Genomic DNA, 18,280 nt, shown 5'->3' on the forward strand with positions numbered 1-18,280 from the left:
CAGGCTCTCAGAGGCTGACACCCTGACTTCCTTTCCCAACCCTTGGGCTGAGAGGGGTGAATATGAGCGTTAATGTATATGGAACTGGATATGCTGCCTGCTCTAGCAATAAGGACATCAGAAATTCAGTTTACAGCTGCCTTCTGTTGTCTGAGGAGGTTCTAAAGAACTTTTTACCAGTTTGGTTTTGTTACTTTCTAGTGCTTCTCAGTGTGTATGTACCATAACTTCCATTAGAATTGTATATTAACCTTCCACCTTCAGAAGGTTCTACTGGAGAACCACTGGGGTATGAGGAAAAATTAATTATAAAAATCAGTAGAGAAGAGAAAAAAGGGACTACTAAAATGGAAGATTTTAATTGACCATTTCAGCCTTCTTCAGAATTTTGGTTTGGTTCAAGACAAAGTCAGTAAGAAAAAGCTGATTCCTAAAATGAGAGGTATGCTATGCATTCCTTTATAGCTACAAAGAATTTCTCCATGCATTTTCTTATCTGGTTCCAGTGGTAAACCATTGAGTGTGAATCCTTTCTTTTGCTACTCTTTATGTAATTAAAGATAGTAATTCAGATTACAACAGGTTCCTTTGTCCAAAGATTAGAGCAAGAGCTATGGAAGACAAGACTAAGCAGGGTCAAGCCATTTAGTGTCACATAATGTATCTTACAACAGTTGAATTGTTGTTATCAAACTTATGCTAAATTGGCCCGTGTTTTGTCAAATAGCTGAGCTGTCTTTTATGCAATCTCATTGTTAATTTCTTTGCAGTGGACAATCCTAAGGCTTCATCCATGGGGATATTCACAGGGAAAAAGGGATGGAATATATGTGGGGTTTTATTTGCTGCTGTTTGTTACTTGTTGCTCATACTCAACTGCTGCTAGGAAAATGCATCATTTTTGGTGTCTGTATCATTCTGCATGTGCAAGAGGACACCGTTCATTTCACTCACACTGCAAAGGATTCTAAGATAGAAATTTAATTTTGCATTCAACCTGAAGTTTGAAAGAAATTGGTTCTTTGATTCCAGGCCCACTGCAGTGCTCTTGGTCCAAGTTAGAATTTTATCTGACTGCTTGCTCCATAGGCCAAAGAAAATAATCAGCAAACCTAAGAATATGTTCTATAGAGTGTGTTATAAGATAAGGAAGTAGGGCACAGATTCCAATCTTCAGTAGCCAAACCATGTGGAAATGTGAGAACTCCCTCAGCTATGTAAGATGAACTATCTAGCTCTCAGTCTGGCAACAGAAGACTTATGCAGTGAAATTATTTGAAAACAATGAAGATCATTTAAATAAAAGCTGTGAGGCTTCAGAAGCTCAGTGTGGAAGACCACAATGTTTCCTACTGTCAATAAACTCAAATACCAGATCATCACACACACTGGGGCATACTGTGAGTTGGAACAGACTGCAGGCAGGATGGCAGGGGAGGCAGAGCAGGGCCCTGTTTGTAAGGCTGCTGTGACGAGAATGATGGTGGCTGGCTTTGCATTTCGTGCAGATAGACTCTGAAACCTTACAGGGTCCCCAGTTCACAAGAATCCCTTTGGGGTGTAGTTTAGGCAGGCGGCCTCTCTCACTGCTGCACCAGGGGCTTGTGCCAGCTCCTGCAGGCAGCAACAGCGACGTGGGCAGGTGTTGTGGCCGTGGTGAGTGGTGTCCCCACACACGGAGCTGTGCCACTCCATGCGCTTTTGTAGGGGCAGTCACCTGCTCCCCACTCGCACAGCTGCGATCCTCCCCAGCTCCAAATATCCTCGCTGTCTGCAGCCCTTGCTGCTCCCCTGTGTGTGCCCAGTTGCACTCCCTGCCCCACTCCCTGTGGAAAAGCTTCTCTACATCACACCTATTCTCCTACCTTACCCTGATTTGCCTCTTCTCTGGTCCTGAGCAGGAAATCAATATTCTGGGCGCCCGTTGGTTCTGAACAGATCACTTGGAAACATTGATCTGAAAACATTTTCTGGGGAGAAAAGGTTTGTATGCCTGTGTTAAAAGCTCTGCCAAACAGAAAACACTGGGCAGAAAACACACCAGTGCCTCTTACAGAAAGCCTAAAATGTCAGAGGGACAAGGAAAAGCAATACTCAATAAAAGTTGGAAAGTGAATATGATATCCAATTTCTGGGGAAATCGAGTCCTTTCTTTTCTTTCTCAGGATGGAGTGGTTTACGTCTGAAAACTTTTCCTTTTAAAATGGTTGTATATTTGAATTTATTTTCATTCATTTATTTCCAAGCCAATGTTTCTGTTGGTATCTAATGTTACCAATGATATAAATGTTGCTGTTTTAAAGATGGCAAATTAGTACATGGAACTAATAGGAGTAGGTTTCGTTATCTTTGCAGTTAAGAGGGGTGAAATATATATATGCAGAGAGGTCCTTCAAACACATTTTGAAGTCTTTACTAAAATACAACTAAAAGGTATTGCATGAAACAATATACCCCATTAAAATCTCACCATACACTCTTGCTATGAACGTCTTCCCTTCCTAGCACTACATTTAGAAATCTCTGGAATCACTTGCATCATTTTCTCTACGAAACAATTCAGAATTCCAAGGACAGATATGATGGAATTCTTCTGGTTCTCACTGCAGATGAAAAAATCTCCTCTATTCTTTTTAAAAATAACCATTATTATTTCATGAGGTAATGTCAGTGGCAAAACCACAGAATTATGTTCAGTTGCCATTCAATGAGTTTAGAATAGAAAATTAGCTCCTTTTCCTCAGATATTTGAAAATAAGTGTCCTCTGGAAATCTGGATTTCCCTAGAGATTTGAAAGTAAATGTCCTCTGGAAATCTGGCAAGATAAAAGAGCTTCAGACAATAAATACCAAATTAAAGCCCAGCAAACACAGTTCTTACATTGTTGCAGCGAAGCAAATCCTACACTTCAAAGTATTTCATTTTTCAAGGTGAAACTGAGGATCTAGTTACATTTTCCTGTGCACTTCAATGACTAAAAATACAGTTCAACCCACTTGTGGCCTTAAAACTTTCGATGAGGGCTTTCCCAAGGAGAAATCCAAAGTGGTCTGACAACAGAACAAAGCAAGTCTCAGTGGCTTCAGGACCCCCCCTACACAGTGCATATTAACTGCAGGGGCTGCCCCACCCTTGAGGAGACAAAGTTGTGCACACGTCTCTTTAGCACAGACATATATTAACCCAATTGCTTCTTCCTTACTTTTTCTCTACTTAACACGAAAGAGTCCAAAGGCCAACAAGCTGAAGGGAAGTGTTTCTGGTTACCTAGCTACTGGAAAAACACACTCATCTGTAACACGAAGAAATATGTTTGGACAGAGCTGTTCTCCTTCAGCTATTTCCAACCATACCATCGAACAGCAATGAAAAGGTTGTTTTAAAAGTACAGCTAGAACAGGTATTCTCTAATGCATTTATAGCTCTTAATCTCCTGAAAATTGCCTTCAAGAAAAAAAAAGTGTTACACATAATTTTGCCTTAAGACCTGACCATATATTTTACCTTCCACTATATCTACTGTAAGGAAGTGCTGTAGTGCTCTGCTATTGTCAGTACTTGCAGGACACATTCTGACACAATGGTCTGAAAATTAACACAAGACAATCCATTCCTGTTTCCTCAGACAAACAGCCTCTTTTATTATCAGGAGCTTTCTTTTACAGTCAGTTCAAAACTCCTGAGTCACGACAGCTCATTGGTCTATCAGAACCAAAAAAATGCCTGCACCCTAGGAGAGCTCCTATTGCTTGTGAGCCCGTCAGTCAGCCCAGAGGCTAGTTCACCCAGCTGAGCTAGACTTTGTAATTGCACACATTTTCAGTACAAATCAGTTTGCAATGCAAAAGTATTCTTTCCCTAAATAACATAAATTACCTCTTCTTTCCTACAATGTCATTCCTTCCCCCAACTCTGTATCCACATGTCACTTTGGGCTCACAGGACGGGGCCACCTACAAACACAAGCAGCTGTTTTGCAGCCATGCCCCAGAGAGATGGGAAGGATCCCATGCCCCTGGTCTCTCTTGGTTGGGTTTCTGACTGGCTCTGGGGCAGGGGCTGAGCTTCCTTGCTTGTGGGGAGAGCAGAGCCGCCGGAACCACACCCAGCGTGCAGGCACTGCCTGAGAGCGCTGCGGCCACTGGGACGCTCGTGCCTCTGAGCCTCAGCCGCTCTGCTGCTGCTGCTGCTTCATTTGCTTTGAGGCACACCCAGAGCTCACTGCAGGGCCACAGTGGTCTCTGGTTCTGCCCTCTTCCTGTCCCTGTGTAGGGCTGGAGCATTGCTGTGCTTTCAGGAAGCTTTTGTGAAAACATCCAGCATTGCAAGCTCCTTTGCCCTCGGTGGATGCCTGCCATGGAATTCCTCACGGCTGGGTTCAGAGCATACTCAAGCTGGCTCTTCTAAAACCCAGGCTCCTTGTCCCCCTCAGCATGCTCAGCACCACCTTTAACTCCACAGTGCTGTGCAACTGGAGCAGCAGGACAGGGACCTTTGCAGCCTGAGCTGCCCTTGTTCCTCTCTGTCCATGCACAGAACGCAGCACACAAGAGAAGGGCAGCAGGGCCCTGCGTGTCCCCGGGCTCAGGTTTTGCACCGCTTCAGCTCCATGAAGACGCGGGTAACGTGAAAAAGCCAAACTTTATTAAGGGAAAGAGAAGGGAAGGGGTAAGCTGGGAGGTCAAAAGGGGGATGGACAAGGCCTGAGGGCTGCAGGGAGGGAGCTGCCAAGAGGGAGAGGGATGGCAGGAGCTCCTGGAGCTTGCCACAGGCTCAGCTGTGAGCAGCTAGAGCTGTGCCTGGAGCTCCAGCTGGTCCATTCTGCTCTGCAGGTGCTCCTGCCTTTGGGTTTCAGAAAAAGCCAAACTCTTTATTAAGGAGAAGCAAAGGAAAGGGGTCAGCTGGGGAGGTAAAAAAGGGGATGGGCAGGGTCTGAGGGCTACAGGGAGGGAGCTGCTAACAGGGAGAGAGATGGCAGCAGGGATGGCTCCTGGAGCGTTCCACAGGCTCAGCTGTGAGCAGCTAGAGCTGTGCCTGGAGCTCCAGCTGGTCCATTCTCCTCTGCAGGTGTTCCCATCGCCAATGGGAGCTGGAAATCACTGAAGGACTCTCCTGGAGCACATGTGTGAGCACATCCATCTGATCCAGCAGACAAACTAAGTCTCTCAGGTCTTCTTTCCAATGCAATCTGCATCAATGTGTTCCTGCAGGATGGACTCTGATCTTCCCTGACAGCTTGAAGAACTGGAAGAGAGAGGAACAGAGCCACGGCCAGCGGCCAGATTGAGGGAATGCAAGGAAAGCCTCCTGCCAGGGCCATCGCAGCCGGCTCTTGCCATGGCCAGGAGGGAGCAGCAGACAAGGGTTTGGGCTGGAAGGTGCTGGCCTCGCATCCCGCACGTGTCCCTGAAAGCTCTCCGGGCTCTGCCCCTGCCGCCCCTGGTCCGCACAGGGAGCAGAGCCCTCGGCAGCCCGGGCACAGATTGTAGCTCCAGGGCCGGGATGTGCAGCTGCCCCGGCGGTCCCCGCTGGCCCGCGGCTGCCCTCACTCACCCTCAGCGAAGACCCGGAGCTCCTCCTTCTGCCCCGTCATGAGCGATCCGGCCACCCCTGGCAACACAGAGGCTGTGGGGCCCCAGGCGGCACAGCTGCCCGACACGGGCGCTGCCAGCCCGGGGCCGCACGCCCTCCTCCCCGGGCAGGGCTCAGCCCGGGCCCTGCCGCACGCTGCCGCCCGAGGGAGGGCACGGCTGCGGGAGGGCGGTGGCAGCGCCGAGGGCGGGCGGGGCTGCAGCGGCCCGGGCGCAGCTCCCGCTGCCGGGGCAGCGGCCAGGCCGGGAGGCGGGGAGGGACGCCGGGCTCGTGGCTCACCGATGATCCTGACGGCCGCCTCTCGCAGGGGCCTCTGCGGGCTCTGCAGGCGCGGCAGGGCCCAGCGCAGGTGCTCGGCCGCTCGGCTCGCATCCTGCAGCAGCTGCGGGGAGCGAAGGCTCGGCACGGGCTCTGCCCCTCGGCCGGGCGCTCCCTGCGCCCAGCACCGGCCGAGCCGGCCCGCACGGCCCAGGGCAGGGAGCAGCGCGCGGGGCGCGGGCTGGCGGCCCCGGGTGCGGCGCTGGGCAGGGACAGAGCTGCCAGCCCCCCACGCTGAGCACTGGGGGCAGGGGGCTTCTCCAGGCTGCGGCTGGGGCTCCCGGGTGTCCTTACCAGGCTCTGGACAAACTTCATCCGCTGCTCCTTCGTCAGCAGCTCCTCAAGGTCCGTCCTCCTCAGGAAGCGTGCCGCACAAAGCAGGGCTTCGTGAGAGGCCTGGAGAGCAGCAGAGAGCCACAGGTGGCACCAGGGCACAGGACCCGTGTCCCTGTGCCAAGGCCAGGGGGAGGCTGGAGCCCGCCAGGCACCAGGGCAGGAGGCAGCCGAGCCCCTTCCCAGGGATGCAGCAGCATGCCACAAAACCTCACCTTGGCCACGTGCAGGTTCTCATCGTGCCAGCGCAGGAATAGAGGGAGCAGGCTCTGGCTCACAATTCTCGTGAGAGGCTCTTCCCCCTCTTCCACTACCAGCTCCATCACCTTGCTGAAGAGCTGAATGGAGAGCAGCTGCACCTGGCTGTTGTCCTGGAAGGAAAGGAAAAGTCCTAAGCACCAACTACTCCAGGTCCACTGGGGCAATGGCCCAAAACTGTAGAGAGTACAAAGTTTCCAGGCAGCATCCAGTGCCCTTGGCTGGGGGCACAGAGCCTTACGTTGTCAAAGTGTGGCAGCAGGGCCTCAGCCAGCTTCAGGGTGGTGATGCTGGCTATCTTATGGTCTTTGTCCTGGAGCACATGCGTGAGCACAGAGAGGGTCATCCAGACCATCTCTGCATTGGGATCAGCCAGCTGCTCCAGCAGGTGTTGATAGAGGCCGCGTATTTCTCCGCTCTGTGTGCAAGACGAGGCTGTGCTGTGAAGCTGTGAATGGCTGCAGCACCAAGAGCTGCTTGGGGCACTGGGGCAGCTGAAGCGGGAGGCAGGAGAGCTGGGAGCAGCTGCCTCTGCTGTCAGAGCCCAGCCAAGGCCAAAGGTCTGTGTTCCCCAGCCCCACCCTGCCAGCGCGGCTTCAGCCACTGCCCTCTTCTCACCAGCGAGGGCTCCTTGCTGAGCACCACGAGGCCTCTGAGCTGCAGGAGCAGCCTATCCCTGCACTCGCTCGGCAGGTGCCTGGATACGACCCACAGGGCACTGGGACCGTGTTGGCTCAAGTCCAGACATTCCAGGAGCTGAAAGGCACAGGGCAGTGACAGGGGACGTGGCCAGCAGGAGCCCGGAGCCGCACAGGGCCGGGCCCAGGCAGCAGCAGCGGGCACGGGCAGCGTCCCAGGCGGCTGCAGCTACCAGAGGCCAGAGAGCTGGGAGGAAGCTCAGCCAGGCAGCGCTGGCCATCAGGCTCACCTCCACCAAGAACGCCAGGGCAGGCAGATCCCAGTGTGGCTGCTTCCCGATGAGCAGGCTGAGCAGGTGCGAGGCCATGTGGGGACACAAGGGGGTCAAGCCACAGCGCATCTCCCTGGCAGGGGAAAAAGGCACCCAGGCCTTGAGCTGGGGGGCAAACCTCTCCCGGGAGTGACTGACAGAAGTCTGATCTTTCCCCAGCACTCTGCGAGGGGTCACGGGCCCCTTGGGAGGCAGCTGTTCCTGGGCATCCTCCTCTCCCAGGCTTTACAGTCTGCTTGGCCATCCCTCGGCCCTCTGGCTTACAACCACAGGGACTGTGTGGGGCACTCCGGACACAGGGCACAAATGCTGGCGGTGGCAGTGGGGAGAAGGGGGTCTCACCTGGCCAGCAGGCCTGCTGCCTCATGCTGGGTGTCGGCACAGAGCAGGGTGTCCCAGACCTGCAGGTGCTCCAGAGCCACCAGCTTCTTGTCAAAGCCCAGCTGGGAGAGCAGAGCCTTCATGGTCTGCGCTGCAAACCTGTGTGCCGAGCAAAGGCCAGGTCACGCTGGGAGCACGGGCCCTGGCCACAGGGGGCATGGGAAGGACAGGGCGACTGGGACCTGTTGGGGTCACTGGGAAGGCCGTGTTCCTCCTGACACACTCTCCAGAAGTTCTGAACATTCTCTGGCATCTGCTCTGTGGTGATGAAAATTTGCAAGAGCAGATCCACAAACAGCTGGGGAGAATGAAGGAGTATTCCGTAGTGCCACTCAGACAGGGGGGCAATCCTCCACAGCACCAGAGTTGCCTGCAAGACACAAAACACCCCGAGGCAGCGCTCAGTGCTGAGGTGTCCATGAGGTAGGGCCCGAGGGGAGACGCAGGGCGAGCACCCAGCCTGCTACCCCTGAGCCTGCCCTGAGCCCAGCTTTCAGCCCAGGCCGGGAGCTGCAGCGTGGCGAGAGCATGGAGAGCTGCTGGAGAGGTGACCTGGAGGGTGAGCAAAGGCCAGCTCCAGAAACTCACAGCCAGGGCAAAGACGGCCTCGTCCCCGCTGCAGAAGAACGTGCCGTACGGTGGCTGCTTCTCTAGCACACAGAGCAGCGCTGGAAGCACCTCCTCCGCGGCTACTTCCGAGGTTCCCATGGCCCTCCACATCAGTGTGGCAGCTCTGTGGGACCAGAGCTGTGTGTCAGCACCCTGCCCCGTGCAGCTGCGTGGGGCCGGGTGACAGAGTCCCGGTGCCCTGAGGGGCCGGGAGGGAGCATGGCAGCAGGCTGGGGAAACAGAGGGGCCCGAGAGTCCCGGAGCTCTCTGCTGTCTGACAGACCCCACTGGACAGGCTGTACAGGACGAGGGGCCCTACAGGCCCACAAGCACTGAGCTCTTGAGGCAGTTGTGCTCCGTACCTGTCACACAATGGGGCACAGTGCAGGAGGCTCATCACCACGTGAGCAGGGTGTTTTTCAGTCAGGCTCACAATATCCATTTGCAGCTCGGCATCCACAGTGTCGCAGGACCCGAGTCTCTGTAGAATGTCCTTCACCGTGGCTAACACCTGGAGGAAGCAGCATGGGGAAGACTTGGTGTGGTGTAAAAAGGGAGCAACTTCCCCAGCTTCCCCCAGGAAGTGCTTGCCTTCCCACCCCACTGTGATGGCCCCGAAGCTGAGCGGGCCTAGTGGACATGGCTTGAGGGGCCACATGATCCTGGGAGGCCTCCAGCCCTGGCCCCAGACTGCTTGCCTGCTGCGGAGAAGAAACACCCTTCTGGAAAAACTCCAGCCTGGATGCAGGACTCACAGTTCGTGCAGTCATGGCGTCAGTCTGTGGCATGGCCTGAGTCTGGTTGTTTGAGGTGGCCATGCCCTCAGTCAGGGCCATGTCAGCCTCTGCCCTGCCCTCGGCCGCTGCCCGGTCACAGGTTGCAGCAAGCTCAGAGGACGCTGTGCTGGCAGCAGGCTCTGTCTGCAGCTCGCTGGGCCTGGAGTCAGGGTCGGCCGTGCTCTTGGTCATGGTGGCGCTGGTCTTTCTGCACCGAATGCGCAGGAACCTCCGCAGCGCCTGCAGCAGAAGGAAGGGCAGGAAGAGAGGGATGTTCCATGGTCTGCTCCAAGTGTGGGGCTGGGCTGAGCAGTGCCAGCAGGGCTGGCCCAGGTGAGGATGGCCGCAGGTACCTGCACCGCTCTGCGGAAGCGGCCATGGGTGGGGTCCTGCTCCTGAGTCTGGTCCTTGGCTGCATCTGGCAAAGAGGGAGCGCAGCCAGAGCTGAGGGGCCGTGGGAGAGGCCGGAGAACACAGGCGAGCCCTGCGCTCTCCAGGCAGGGACAGCACCCTGCGTGCCCGGGGCACGGAGCATGGCTGTCATTGGAGGGGCAGTCCTGAGCCCTGTCTGTGGGCATATCAGGGATGGGATGGGATGGGATGGGATGGGATGGGATGGGATGGGATGGGATGGGATGGGATGGGATGGGATGGGATGGGATGGGGCCAGGCTGGCTGCAGGCACCAGCCCTGCTGCCCAGCTCTGCCACTAACCATCCTGCAGTGGCTGCAACTGCTCCGGTTCCGCAGGCTGCTGTGCTGGGGCAGCTGCAGGGCCGTTCTTTTTCTTCCCCTGAAGCCTCCTGAACAGGCTGAACACCCTGCTCGCTATCCCGCTGTCCGACCTTGAGGACACCTTCGAGACAGATGCTTTGGCAAAGGTCCGAGTCAGCGATGCCGCAGTCACGCCTTGCAGGCACCTGCAAAAGAGAGGCCTCAGGAAGACTACAGGACAGCAAGTCCTGCACTGTGTTCCCGAGGGCTCCTGCCACAATGACAGGAGACTCCTCGTGAACAATGGATGTCACCAAGTCCCACAGCCTTGCCACGAAGGCACTGGCGGCAGGGATGGGGGATGCCTTGGAAAAGCTCCAAGTCAGCGAGTCCCGAGGTCTGGCCGTGAGACCAGCCGCAGGAGTAATGCCTCGGAAAAGCTCTGGGTCAGCAAGGAATGAGCTGCTGTGTGGGGGCTCCTCACAGCACCGCTCTGTCCTGTCCTATCCCGTCACATGCACCGAGCATTGTGGCCTGGCCGCGACGCTGCTGGCACCTGTGTCAGCACGTGTCACAAAGGGCTGCTGTGACACCCTGTCCCACTCTGCCCCATGGTGACCCTGCTGCAGCGTGTCACAAGGGGCCCTTGGAGACGCTGCCACGTGCCCCGAGGCCACCCCCTCCCCAGGCAAGGTGGCCCCGGTTGGAAGGAATCTGTTGCCCCGAGTGTCTAACACAGCCCTGGACACACCAAGGCCGGCCAAGTGCTCAGGGAAGGCCTCTCCACGTCTGTGCCTGGCCCGCACAGCCCAGCTCGGTGCTGGCCCTGGAGCAGAGTGGCTTCCAGCAAGCAAGAAGCAAACACATCTTGCCAAGAGCTAAAGCACACCAGATAGGGAAGATGGCATTAATGTGTGCATAAAGGCCTTTGAATTCACAGCTCTCTGAGAGACATTTGGGGCTCTTGGCTGGACAGAGATGATCCGACTCTGTCCTGTGCTCAAAGGTGAGAACATACCCTACCACAGGTGCTTGGCTTGGTCTCTGCAGGTCCAGGCAGATGCCAAATTTGCTCTTCACATCCTTCTCCCTTCCCACGCCCCTCTGCCAAGTGCAAGGGGACTCAAGGACGGAAAGGAGCGCAGGGAGGCAAAGGGAGACAGCTGCACCTACCTCACTGGGGGCTCCTGGGGAAGCCCTTTGCTTGAGAAGCAAGCCCCTCTCTTCCAAAGGCATTTCCCCAAATGTGTGGATTTCCCGGGGAACATCAACACACACTTAAGAAACCCTGGCAATGCTGAATTCCTTCTGCTTCTTGCAACACAGGCACTCCAGCTCGAGCTCCTCTTCCTTCCCCCGAGTCTGTTTCCACAGGTCCCTTCTGGTGCGCAGCCCCGGGCCCCCTATAAACAAGAGCTGCCCGCTGCCTCTTCACATGCCCGAACTCCTGTCTGCGTGCAGGGCAGCAAAACCGGGCTGTTGCCAGCCAGGGAGCGGAGCCCTGTTCCCACAGGAGGCTCTGGTGAGCCCCTTCCCCACTGTGCACACAGCACTTCTGTCTGCCCAGAACGCTCCTGGGAGAGCAGAGCACAAGCTGGCCAGCTCTGGGCTCGGCACACCCCAAACACAGGCGCAAAAAGATGCAGCCACTGTTTTGCAGCCATGCCCCAGAGAGATGAGAAGGATCCCTTGCCCCTGGTCTCTCTTGGTTGGGTTTCTGACTGGCTCTGAGGCAGGGACTGAGCTTCCTCGCTTGTGGGGAGAGCAGAGCCGCCGGAACTGCACCCAGCATGCAGGCACTGCCTGACAGCGCTGCGGCCACTGGGACGCTCGCGCCTCTGAGCCTCAGCCGCTCCACTGCTGCTGCTGCTTCATTTGCTTTGAGGCACACTCAGAGCTCACTGCAGGGCCACAGTGGTCTCTGGTTCTGCCCTCTTCCTGTCCCTGTGTAGGGCTGGAACATTGCTGTGCTTTCAGGAAGCTTTTGTGAAAACTTCCAGCATTGCAAGCTCCTTTGCCCTCGGTGGATGCCTGCCATGGAATTCCTCACGGCTGGGTTCAGAGCATACTCAAGCTGGCTCTTCTAAAACCCAGGCTCCTTGTCCCCCTCAGCATGCTCAGCACCACCTTTAACTCCACAGTGCTGTGCAACTGGAGCAGCAGGACAGGGACCTTTGCAGCCTGAGCTGCCCTTGTTCCTCTCTGTCCATGCACAGAACGCAGCACACAAGAGAAGGGCAGCAGGGCCCTGCGTGTCCCCGGGCTCAGGTTTTGCACCGCTTCAGCTCCACGGACGGAGCCATGGGTCAAGCGAAAAAGCCAAACTGTTTATTAAGGGAACACAAGGTGAAGGGGTGAGCTGGGAGGTAAAAAAGGGGGATGGGCTGTCGGAACCCAGGACATCTCTCTGGATGCCCTGGATGTCTTAAATCCCTGGCAGGGGCTCGGAGACCCTGGCAAGAAGCCAAAGACACCTGGAAATTCGATCTTAATTCATGGAGCAAATTGCCAACCTTATATAAAGAATTGCGGGTCACAAAAGTTTAAGTAGCACAGTAGTAGCAATCACAGGGTGAAGGGAAAAACTTTGGAGCACTGTACAGGGGGGTTTTGTATGTTGTACAGAGGGGTTTGAAATTCTGTACATGGGGGTCAGGAGTCCCAGGATGGAGGAATTTGGGCATGCCCTGTCCTTCTTCTTTCTTCTCCTTGGCATCCATGTTCAGGATGATGTTGGCATGTGTGGATTGGTTCATAGGGAAAGTGCACTTGCCAACAAGGGCGAAAAGTATTGGAAATTGAAGGTAAATATCTTATACGTAGTTTTTACTATAAAAGAGACAACTGCCCCGTGGGCGGGAGAGAGTGCCCTTGGCTCTCTTGCTGATCAGACCTCAGCTGGACAGACAGAAAAACTCTGTAGATAAGGAACAATAAACTGAACTGAAGACCAAAAAGCAAGAGTCCAGACTCCTTCTTCGAGAGTGCAGCCTGCCCAGAACCACCTTTTCCCGTGCTGGGGCAGAGACCACTGGCAGCCGACCCCGGCATTAAACCACTAAGGAAACTGTACATGCCTCTGTGAAGACACATGTTAAAGACGAGAAAGCCTGGGAGGGTCTCTTTCCCTTCTGGCCAGCAAAGAGGTAACAAGGCTGGCCCAGCCCCCGTCTCAGCCAGGCCGGGCCGGGTGGCTCCTGCCGTGGGCCCGGGCCCCTTCCCAGGGAGCCCCCCAGGCCCCATCGGCTGCCGGGCAGGGCAGGGGAGGCCGCGGGGCCGAGGCCGGGCCGGGCCATGGCTGCGGTTGCCAACACCTGGGCGCTACCGAGCCCTGCCCCGCCGCCAGCCCGGGCCCAGCCAGGATCCGCCGGGCCCCAGGAGCAGCCCCGGGCCGGGCCGGCTCGGCCAAGATTCTGCCACCCTTGGGGTTCACCCGCAAGCCCCGGGCAGGGGGAGGAGAAGCCATGGGCCCTGGCCGTGCTGCTGCTGTGTTCTGGCCTGGCTGCTGAGATCCTGGCCCTGCCCCAGCGCGGCCCATCCTGACACAGCCCCAGCGCAGCCGCTGCACAAACCTCCATGGTAAAACAGCTCCAGCCGCAAGGACCGAGCCTGGCCGGGGTCACGGAACCATCTGCAGGCCCCGGGAGAGATATTAACTCTTTCAGTGCTTCCATCCTCCCTCGAGTGAGAGAAAAGGACAAAGTTCAGACACATAGAGGAGCAACATGAAGAAACCAAGATCAGTGAAGAGGAAATTGAGTCCCAGATGGGAGGGATGAAGAAATGCCTTGATCATAGGGCTGAAATCCTCTTGTAAAGCTATAGAGAAGGATGCAATTATAAATCAAACTCTCTTTTTCCCTATAACACATTGAAAAGTATGGGGAGATGACTTGTTTAGCAAAGGCCGCCATAGTAAAGTAGCATATGTTGAAGTAGCTGTGATCCCATGAGATATTTGAACAGTGAAAGAGAGAAGAGTGATGAGACCCTGTGTCCTCAGAGAACAGAGAGAAGATCTCTGTTCTCAGAGATGAAGATGATTTCAGAAATAGATGAAGAGAACCTTTGCTCTCAAACAACTCATCTTTAAACCAATACCCCATACATCAACATGGCCCATAAACACATCTGTGGGGAAAGGTGTGAAAAAATGGGAAAGACTTCACGACTGCAGATTTTCTGGGTGGCTGCTATTCATGGGAATTGAGAGCCATGGAGAACTGTTTTTTATGGAGAAGCCTCCATAGCATGAAAGAGAGACTCCTCTCACTAGGTGAACTGAAGAAAGACTATTCTGGAGGTCGTAAACTGACTGAAATTTTAGGTTTTGTTTCCTTACATTCTCAGTAAGAAAGAAAAGTTCGTAGGGAGAAGAAAATAGTTCTGAAAGTTTTGATCTGCTTCTTATTACTCTTTCATTTAGTTATTATTCATAAACTTTTAAAGTAAACTTTAAAATAAACTTTATATACTTTTAAAGTTTTGAGTCTATTTTCCCTTTCTCCTAATCCTACCTCACAGCAGGAAATGATTAAGAATATTCCAGTGAGTGCACTGGAAATTACCCAACATGGAACCCACCTCCCTAATTGATGCACTGGCCAAGAAATATCAAATTGGCGAACCAAAACCGTTACAGAAATCTCCCTGATGAACTGTGCAGAGCAGAGGGAAATCAAGGCACAGCCATGGTTTGGCAGGACTTTCCTGATCCTAATGAGCCCCATGGTGTATTTGGCGCTGAGCCCTGGAACCTCAGGGCCTGAGAGGAGATTGCACAAATGTTTCCAGGAGTCAAAGTCAGAGGAAACATCCAAAGTGTCTCAAAGCATGAATGGGACCCAGTGAGGTCCATCCCCAACACAGGCTCCTCATGGACTCCTTGGAGGAGAGAATTGCAGGCCAGGATGGCACAAAAAAAATCTCAGAGACTCAGTGTGGAAAGGATAATCCAAAGTACCTTAAAAACCTTGAGTATCTCAAAGCATTAATGAGCCCCACCAAGTGTCAGTACAAAGCTCTCAAGGGACTCATTAAAGCAGATAATCGGGGCCATGATTGCACAAACCTGTCAGAGAGTCTGTATCAAAAGGGAAACACCAAGTACCTTCAAATAACTGAAGTACCTTGAAGCATTAATGAGCCCCACCGAGTGTTGTTAGTGACAAAGGCTCTCCAGGGACTAATTACAGCAGATAATTGGAGCCCATGATTGCACAAACCTCTCACGGACTCTAAGGCGAAAGCAAAAACCCAAAGTCCTTTGAAAAAACCTGCAGTCCCTGGGAGCATTCAGGAGCCCCCAGGGCCATTGCTGAGCAAGGCTCCCCAGGGACTCCTTGCAGCAGATCCTTGAGGCCACTGGGATGTGGGCTAGGGGGGATGCTGAGGGCAGGACAAGGGGCTGACAGTGCCCAGCCTGGCTGGGGCTGTGCCAGGAGGCCCCAGGGCCTCAGGACAAGGTGTCTCCTCCCAGCCCTTGGTGGCACAGACCCTGCTGCTGTGCCCCAGGCCACCAAGACTTGGCTTCTCTTTGTCCCCACCTGTCATCAGTGCCTCCAGTTCTCTGCTCTGCCTGGGGCCTGGGGACACTTTCTCAGTCGTGTCCCTCAGTGGGACCCATCAAAAGTCCAAGAAACCTTGGAGTTGGATTCTGCCTTGGAGTTCTGGAGAGGTTTCTTCAGCTGCCTCTGAGGGACTGATGTTCAGGGTCTGAGCACAAAGCCCCAGAGGGTCATTAAAGTCCTTGTGCTGTGTCTGTGCTGCTGAGCTGGGCTGGGCTCCTGGCCCAGAGGCAGCTCCTGGAAAGCAAGAAGAGCTTCAAAAGCACATTTCTCTTGATGAGCAGCTCTTCTGCCAGCCCGGCAAGGCTGGGGCACTGCCTGCAGCCAGCCCAGGCACAGCCCAGAGGCACAGAGAGCTTCAATCAGTCAGGGCTGGGAAGGAGCTGAGAAGTGCCTGGGGCAGAATCACTGCCAGCCCTTAGCACAGGAACCTCTGGCTGCAGGACAATGCAGCTGCAGCTCCTGGAGCCATCTCCTAAAGCTGGAATATCCCAATGCCTGCAGACTCTGTGAGTACATTCTCTGATTCTCTCTTGTGCAGAGCAGCCAGGGGTGCCCAGGGCTGTCCTGCAGAGCAGGCTCCTGCAGCCCAGGGCGCTGTGCTGGTGCAGGGACTCTGCTGCCTGCCAGGGACAGCTCTCAGCCGGCCCAGGGAGCTGCTCCCAGCACTGGGGGACAAGATCTGGGGGGAAGGAGACAGCTGGTAAGGCTTTGAAGTGTTCTCCTTGTGTGGTGAGGATGCTGCATTGGTCAGGATTGCTCCCAGCATAACATTTAACTGCCGAACATCTACAAGTAGATTATACAGCTAACACAGCTAGTCAGGGGCTGGATAAAAGGGACAATCCTGCTTTTTAAATCTACTGCTGTTGGTTGCCTGGATCGGAAATTCCATATAGATGTTAATCTCAGTTCAGGTGAAGAAAAATAAAAACAATTTTCTCAAATCTGAACAAACCAGGCAGTGACAGCAATCACCACAGTTCACTTTAAAGGCAGCATCAGTGTCACTTTTCCAGCCTGCTCAGGGTTGCTCTGACATTGCCATCAGAGCCTGCAGAGCCAGAGCTGCCCCTGGGCAGTGCCAGAACTGGGAGGGGTCTGCAGGGCAGAGCTGAGCCCCCAGGGCTGGGCTGGGCTCTGGCAGCACTGGCAGGACCCAGCCCTGGACACAGGGACCATCTCAGGCAGGGACAGCTCCAGGCAGCAGAGCCCTGGGCAGGCAGTGGGGGGAAAGTGTCCCCAGCCCGTGCTGGGATATTTAAAATTCTCTCCTAATGCAACTATTCTATGATTAATTTTTATACAGATCCCCATGCCAAGGCACCACAAATGTCCAACAGCAGCTCCATCAGGCACTTCCTCCTGCGGGCATTGGCAGACACGCGGCAGCTGCAGCTCCTGCACTTCTGCCTCTTGCTGGGCATCTCCCTGGCTGCCCTCCTGGGCAACAGCCTCATCATCAGCGCCGTAGCCTGCGGCCACCACCTGCACACGCCCATGTTCTTCTTCCTGCTCAACCTGGCCCTCAGCGACCTGGGCTCCATCTGCACCACTGTCCCCAAAGCCATGCACAATTCCCTCTGGGACACCACCACCATCTCCTACACAGGATGTGCTGCACAGCTCTTTTCATTTCTGTTCTTCATCTCAGCAGAGTATTTCCTCCTGACCATCATGTGCTACGACCGCTATGTGTCCATCTGCAAACCCCTGCACTACAGAACCCTCCTGGGCAGCAGAGCTTGTGCCCACATGGCAGCAGCTGCCTGGGCCAGTGCCTTTCTCTATTCACTGCTGCACTCGGCCAATACATTTTCCCTGCCCCTGTTCCACGGCAGTGCCCTGGGCCAGTTCTTCTGTGAAATCCCCCAGATCCTCAAGATCTCCTGCTCACAATCAAACCTTAGGGAAATTTGGCTTCTTGCTTTTAGTTCCTGTTTAGGATTTGGTTGTTTTGTGTTCATTGTTTTCTCCTATGTGCAGATCTTCAGGGCTGTGCTGAGGATCCCCTCTGAGCAGGGACGGCACAAAGCCTTTTCCACCTGCCTCCCTCACCTGGCTGTGGTCTCCCTGTTCCTCAGCACTGCCATATTTGCTCACCTGAAGCCTCCCTCCATCTCCTCCCCATACCTGGATCTGGCCCTGTCAGTTCTGTACACAGTGGTGCCTCCAGCCCTGAACCCCCTCATCTACAGCCTGAGGAACCAGGAGCTCAAGGCTGCAGTATGGAGACTGATGACTGGATGGTTTCACAAACATTAAACTGCTGGCCAGTGTCTGCAAATCACATGTCATAAAAGTAATCTTTGATAATTCTTATTGGTATAGTTGTTGGGATTTTTTCCTTTGTTTTATATTTTCCACATTGACTACAAATAAATGTCATTGTCTGTGCCATTTCGCATTTTGTTTCTCTCCATCTCCCCTGTGGCATTGACACAGACTGTGTCAATGACAGGCTGCATTCCTGGTGGCTATAAAGGAAATAAAAGATCTCCCAGCAGAGTTTTCTGCAGAGATGCCCTTTTGTTGCCTTCTCTGGAGCTGCAGCAGCAATGTCTGTGTGCAGAGCTGGGGGCAGATCAGTGCTAGCACAGCAGCTGTGCCCAGCAGCAGCAGCAGCAGCACTTGGTGTTGCCAGTGCTGCTGCCGTGGCCCTGCCCCGCTGCCCTGGTGGCCCTGGTGTTGCTGCAGGGCCTGAGTGCTCTCGGGGCCGGGCACAGTCCTGGGGGTGGCAGTGCCGGGGCTGCAGCAGGGA

The 18,280-nt window shown here is 54.4% G+C and overlaps 2 protein-coding genes across 2 annotated transcripts; one reads left to right on the plus strand and one right to left on the minus strand.

Annotated features, from left to right (window-relative positions):
* Window positions 1–4,623: 4,623 nt before the first annotated feature.
* Window positions 4,624–10,473, minus strand: LOC135293287 (maestro heat-like repeat-containing protein family member 6). Its single transcript, XM_064407270.1, has 15 exons — window positions 9,953–10,473; window positions 9,592–9,656; window positions 9,218–9,478; window positions 8,825–8,973; window positions 8,442–8,586; window positions 8,036–8,223; window positions 7,815–7,952; window positions 7,431–7,545; window positions 7,121–7,258; window positions 6,744–6,920; window positions 6,460–6,615; window positions 6,206–6,307; window positions 5,873–6,113; window positions 5,555–5,611; window positions 4,624–5,245 (listed from the first exon to the last, which is right to left on the minus strand). Exons 3-15 carry the CDS (start codon window positions 9,428–9,430, stop codon window positions 5,010–5,012), a joined length of 2,055 nt encoding a protein of 684 aa, XP_064263340.1. The 5' UTR covers window positions 9,431–9,478; window positions 9,592–9,656; window positions 9,953–10,473; the 3' UTR covers window positions 4,624–5,009.
* A 6,546-nt stretch (window positions 10,474–17,019) lies between these two features.
* On the plus strand, window positions 17,020–17,785 carry LOC135293270 (olfactory receptor 14J1-like). The gene has a single exon (XM_064407263.1). It carries the CDS (start codon window positions 17,020–17,022, stop codon window positions 17,782–17,784), a length of 765 nt encoding a protein of 254 aa, XP_064263333.1. The 3' UTR covers window position 17,785.
* Window positions 17,786–18,280: the final 495 nt, after the last annotated feature.

The sequence above is a fragment of the Passer domesticus genome, unplaced genomic scaffold, assembly GCF_036417665.1.
Source record: "Passer domesticus isolate bPasDom1 unplaced genomic scaffold, bPasDom1.hap1 HAP1_SCAFFOLD_98, whole genome shotgun sequence".
Taxonomy (NCBI): Eukaryota; Metazoa; Chordata; class Aves; order Passeriformes; family Passeridae; genus Passer; species Passer domesticus.

What these genes read in the sequence shown, in the direction of transcription:
- LOC135293287 (XM_064407270.1), bottom strand. Translation starts at nt 9,430, where the DNA reads ATGACCAAGAGCACGGCCGACCCTGACTCCAGGCCCAGCGAGCTGCAG. An exon ending in GGCGGCCGTCAGGATCATCG is followed by an intron (nt 5,612 to 5,872) that starts GTGAGCCACGAG and finishes CTGTGTTGCCAG; the next exon opens with GGGTGGCCGGATCGCTCATG. An exon ending in GCTCCGGGTCTTCGCTGAGG is followed by an intron (nt 5,246 to 5,554) that starts GTGAGTGAGGGC and finishes TCTCTCTTCCAG; the next exon opens with TTCTTCAAGCTGTCAGGGAA.
- LOC135293270 (XM_064407263.1), top strand. Translation starts at nt 17,020, where the DNA reads ATGTTCTTCTTCCTGCTCAACCTGGCCCTCAGCGACCTGGGCTCCATC.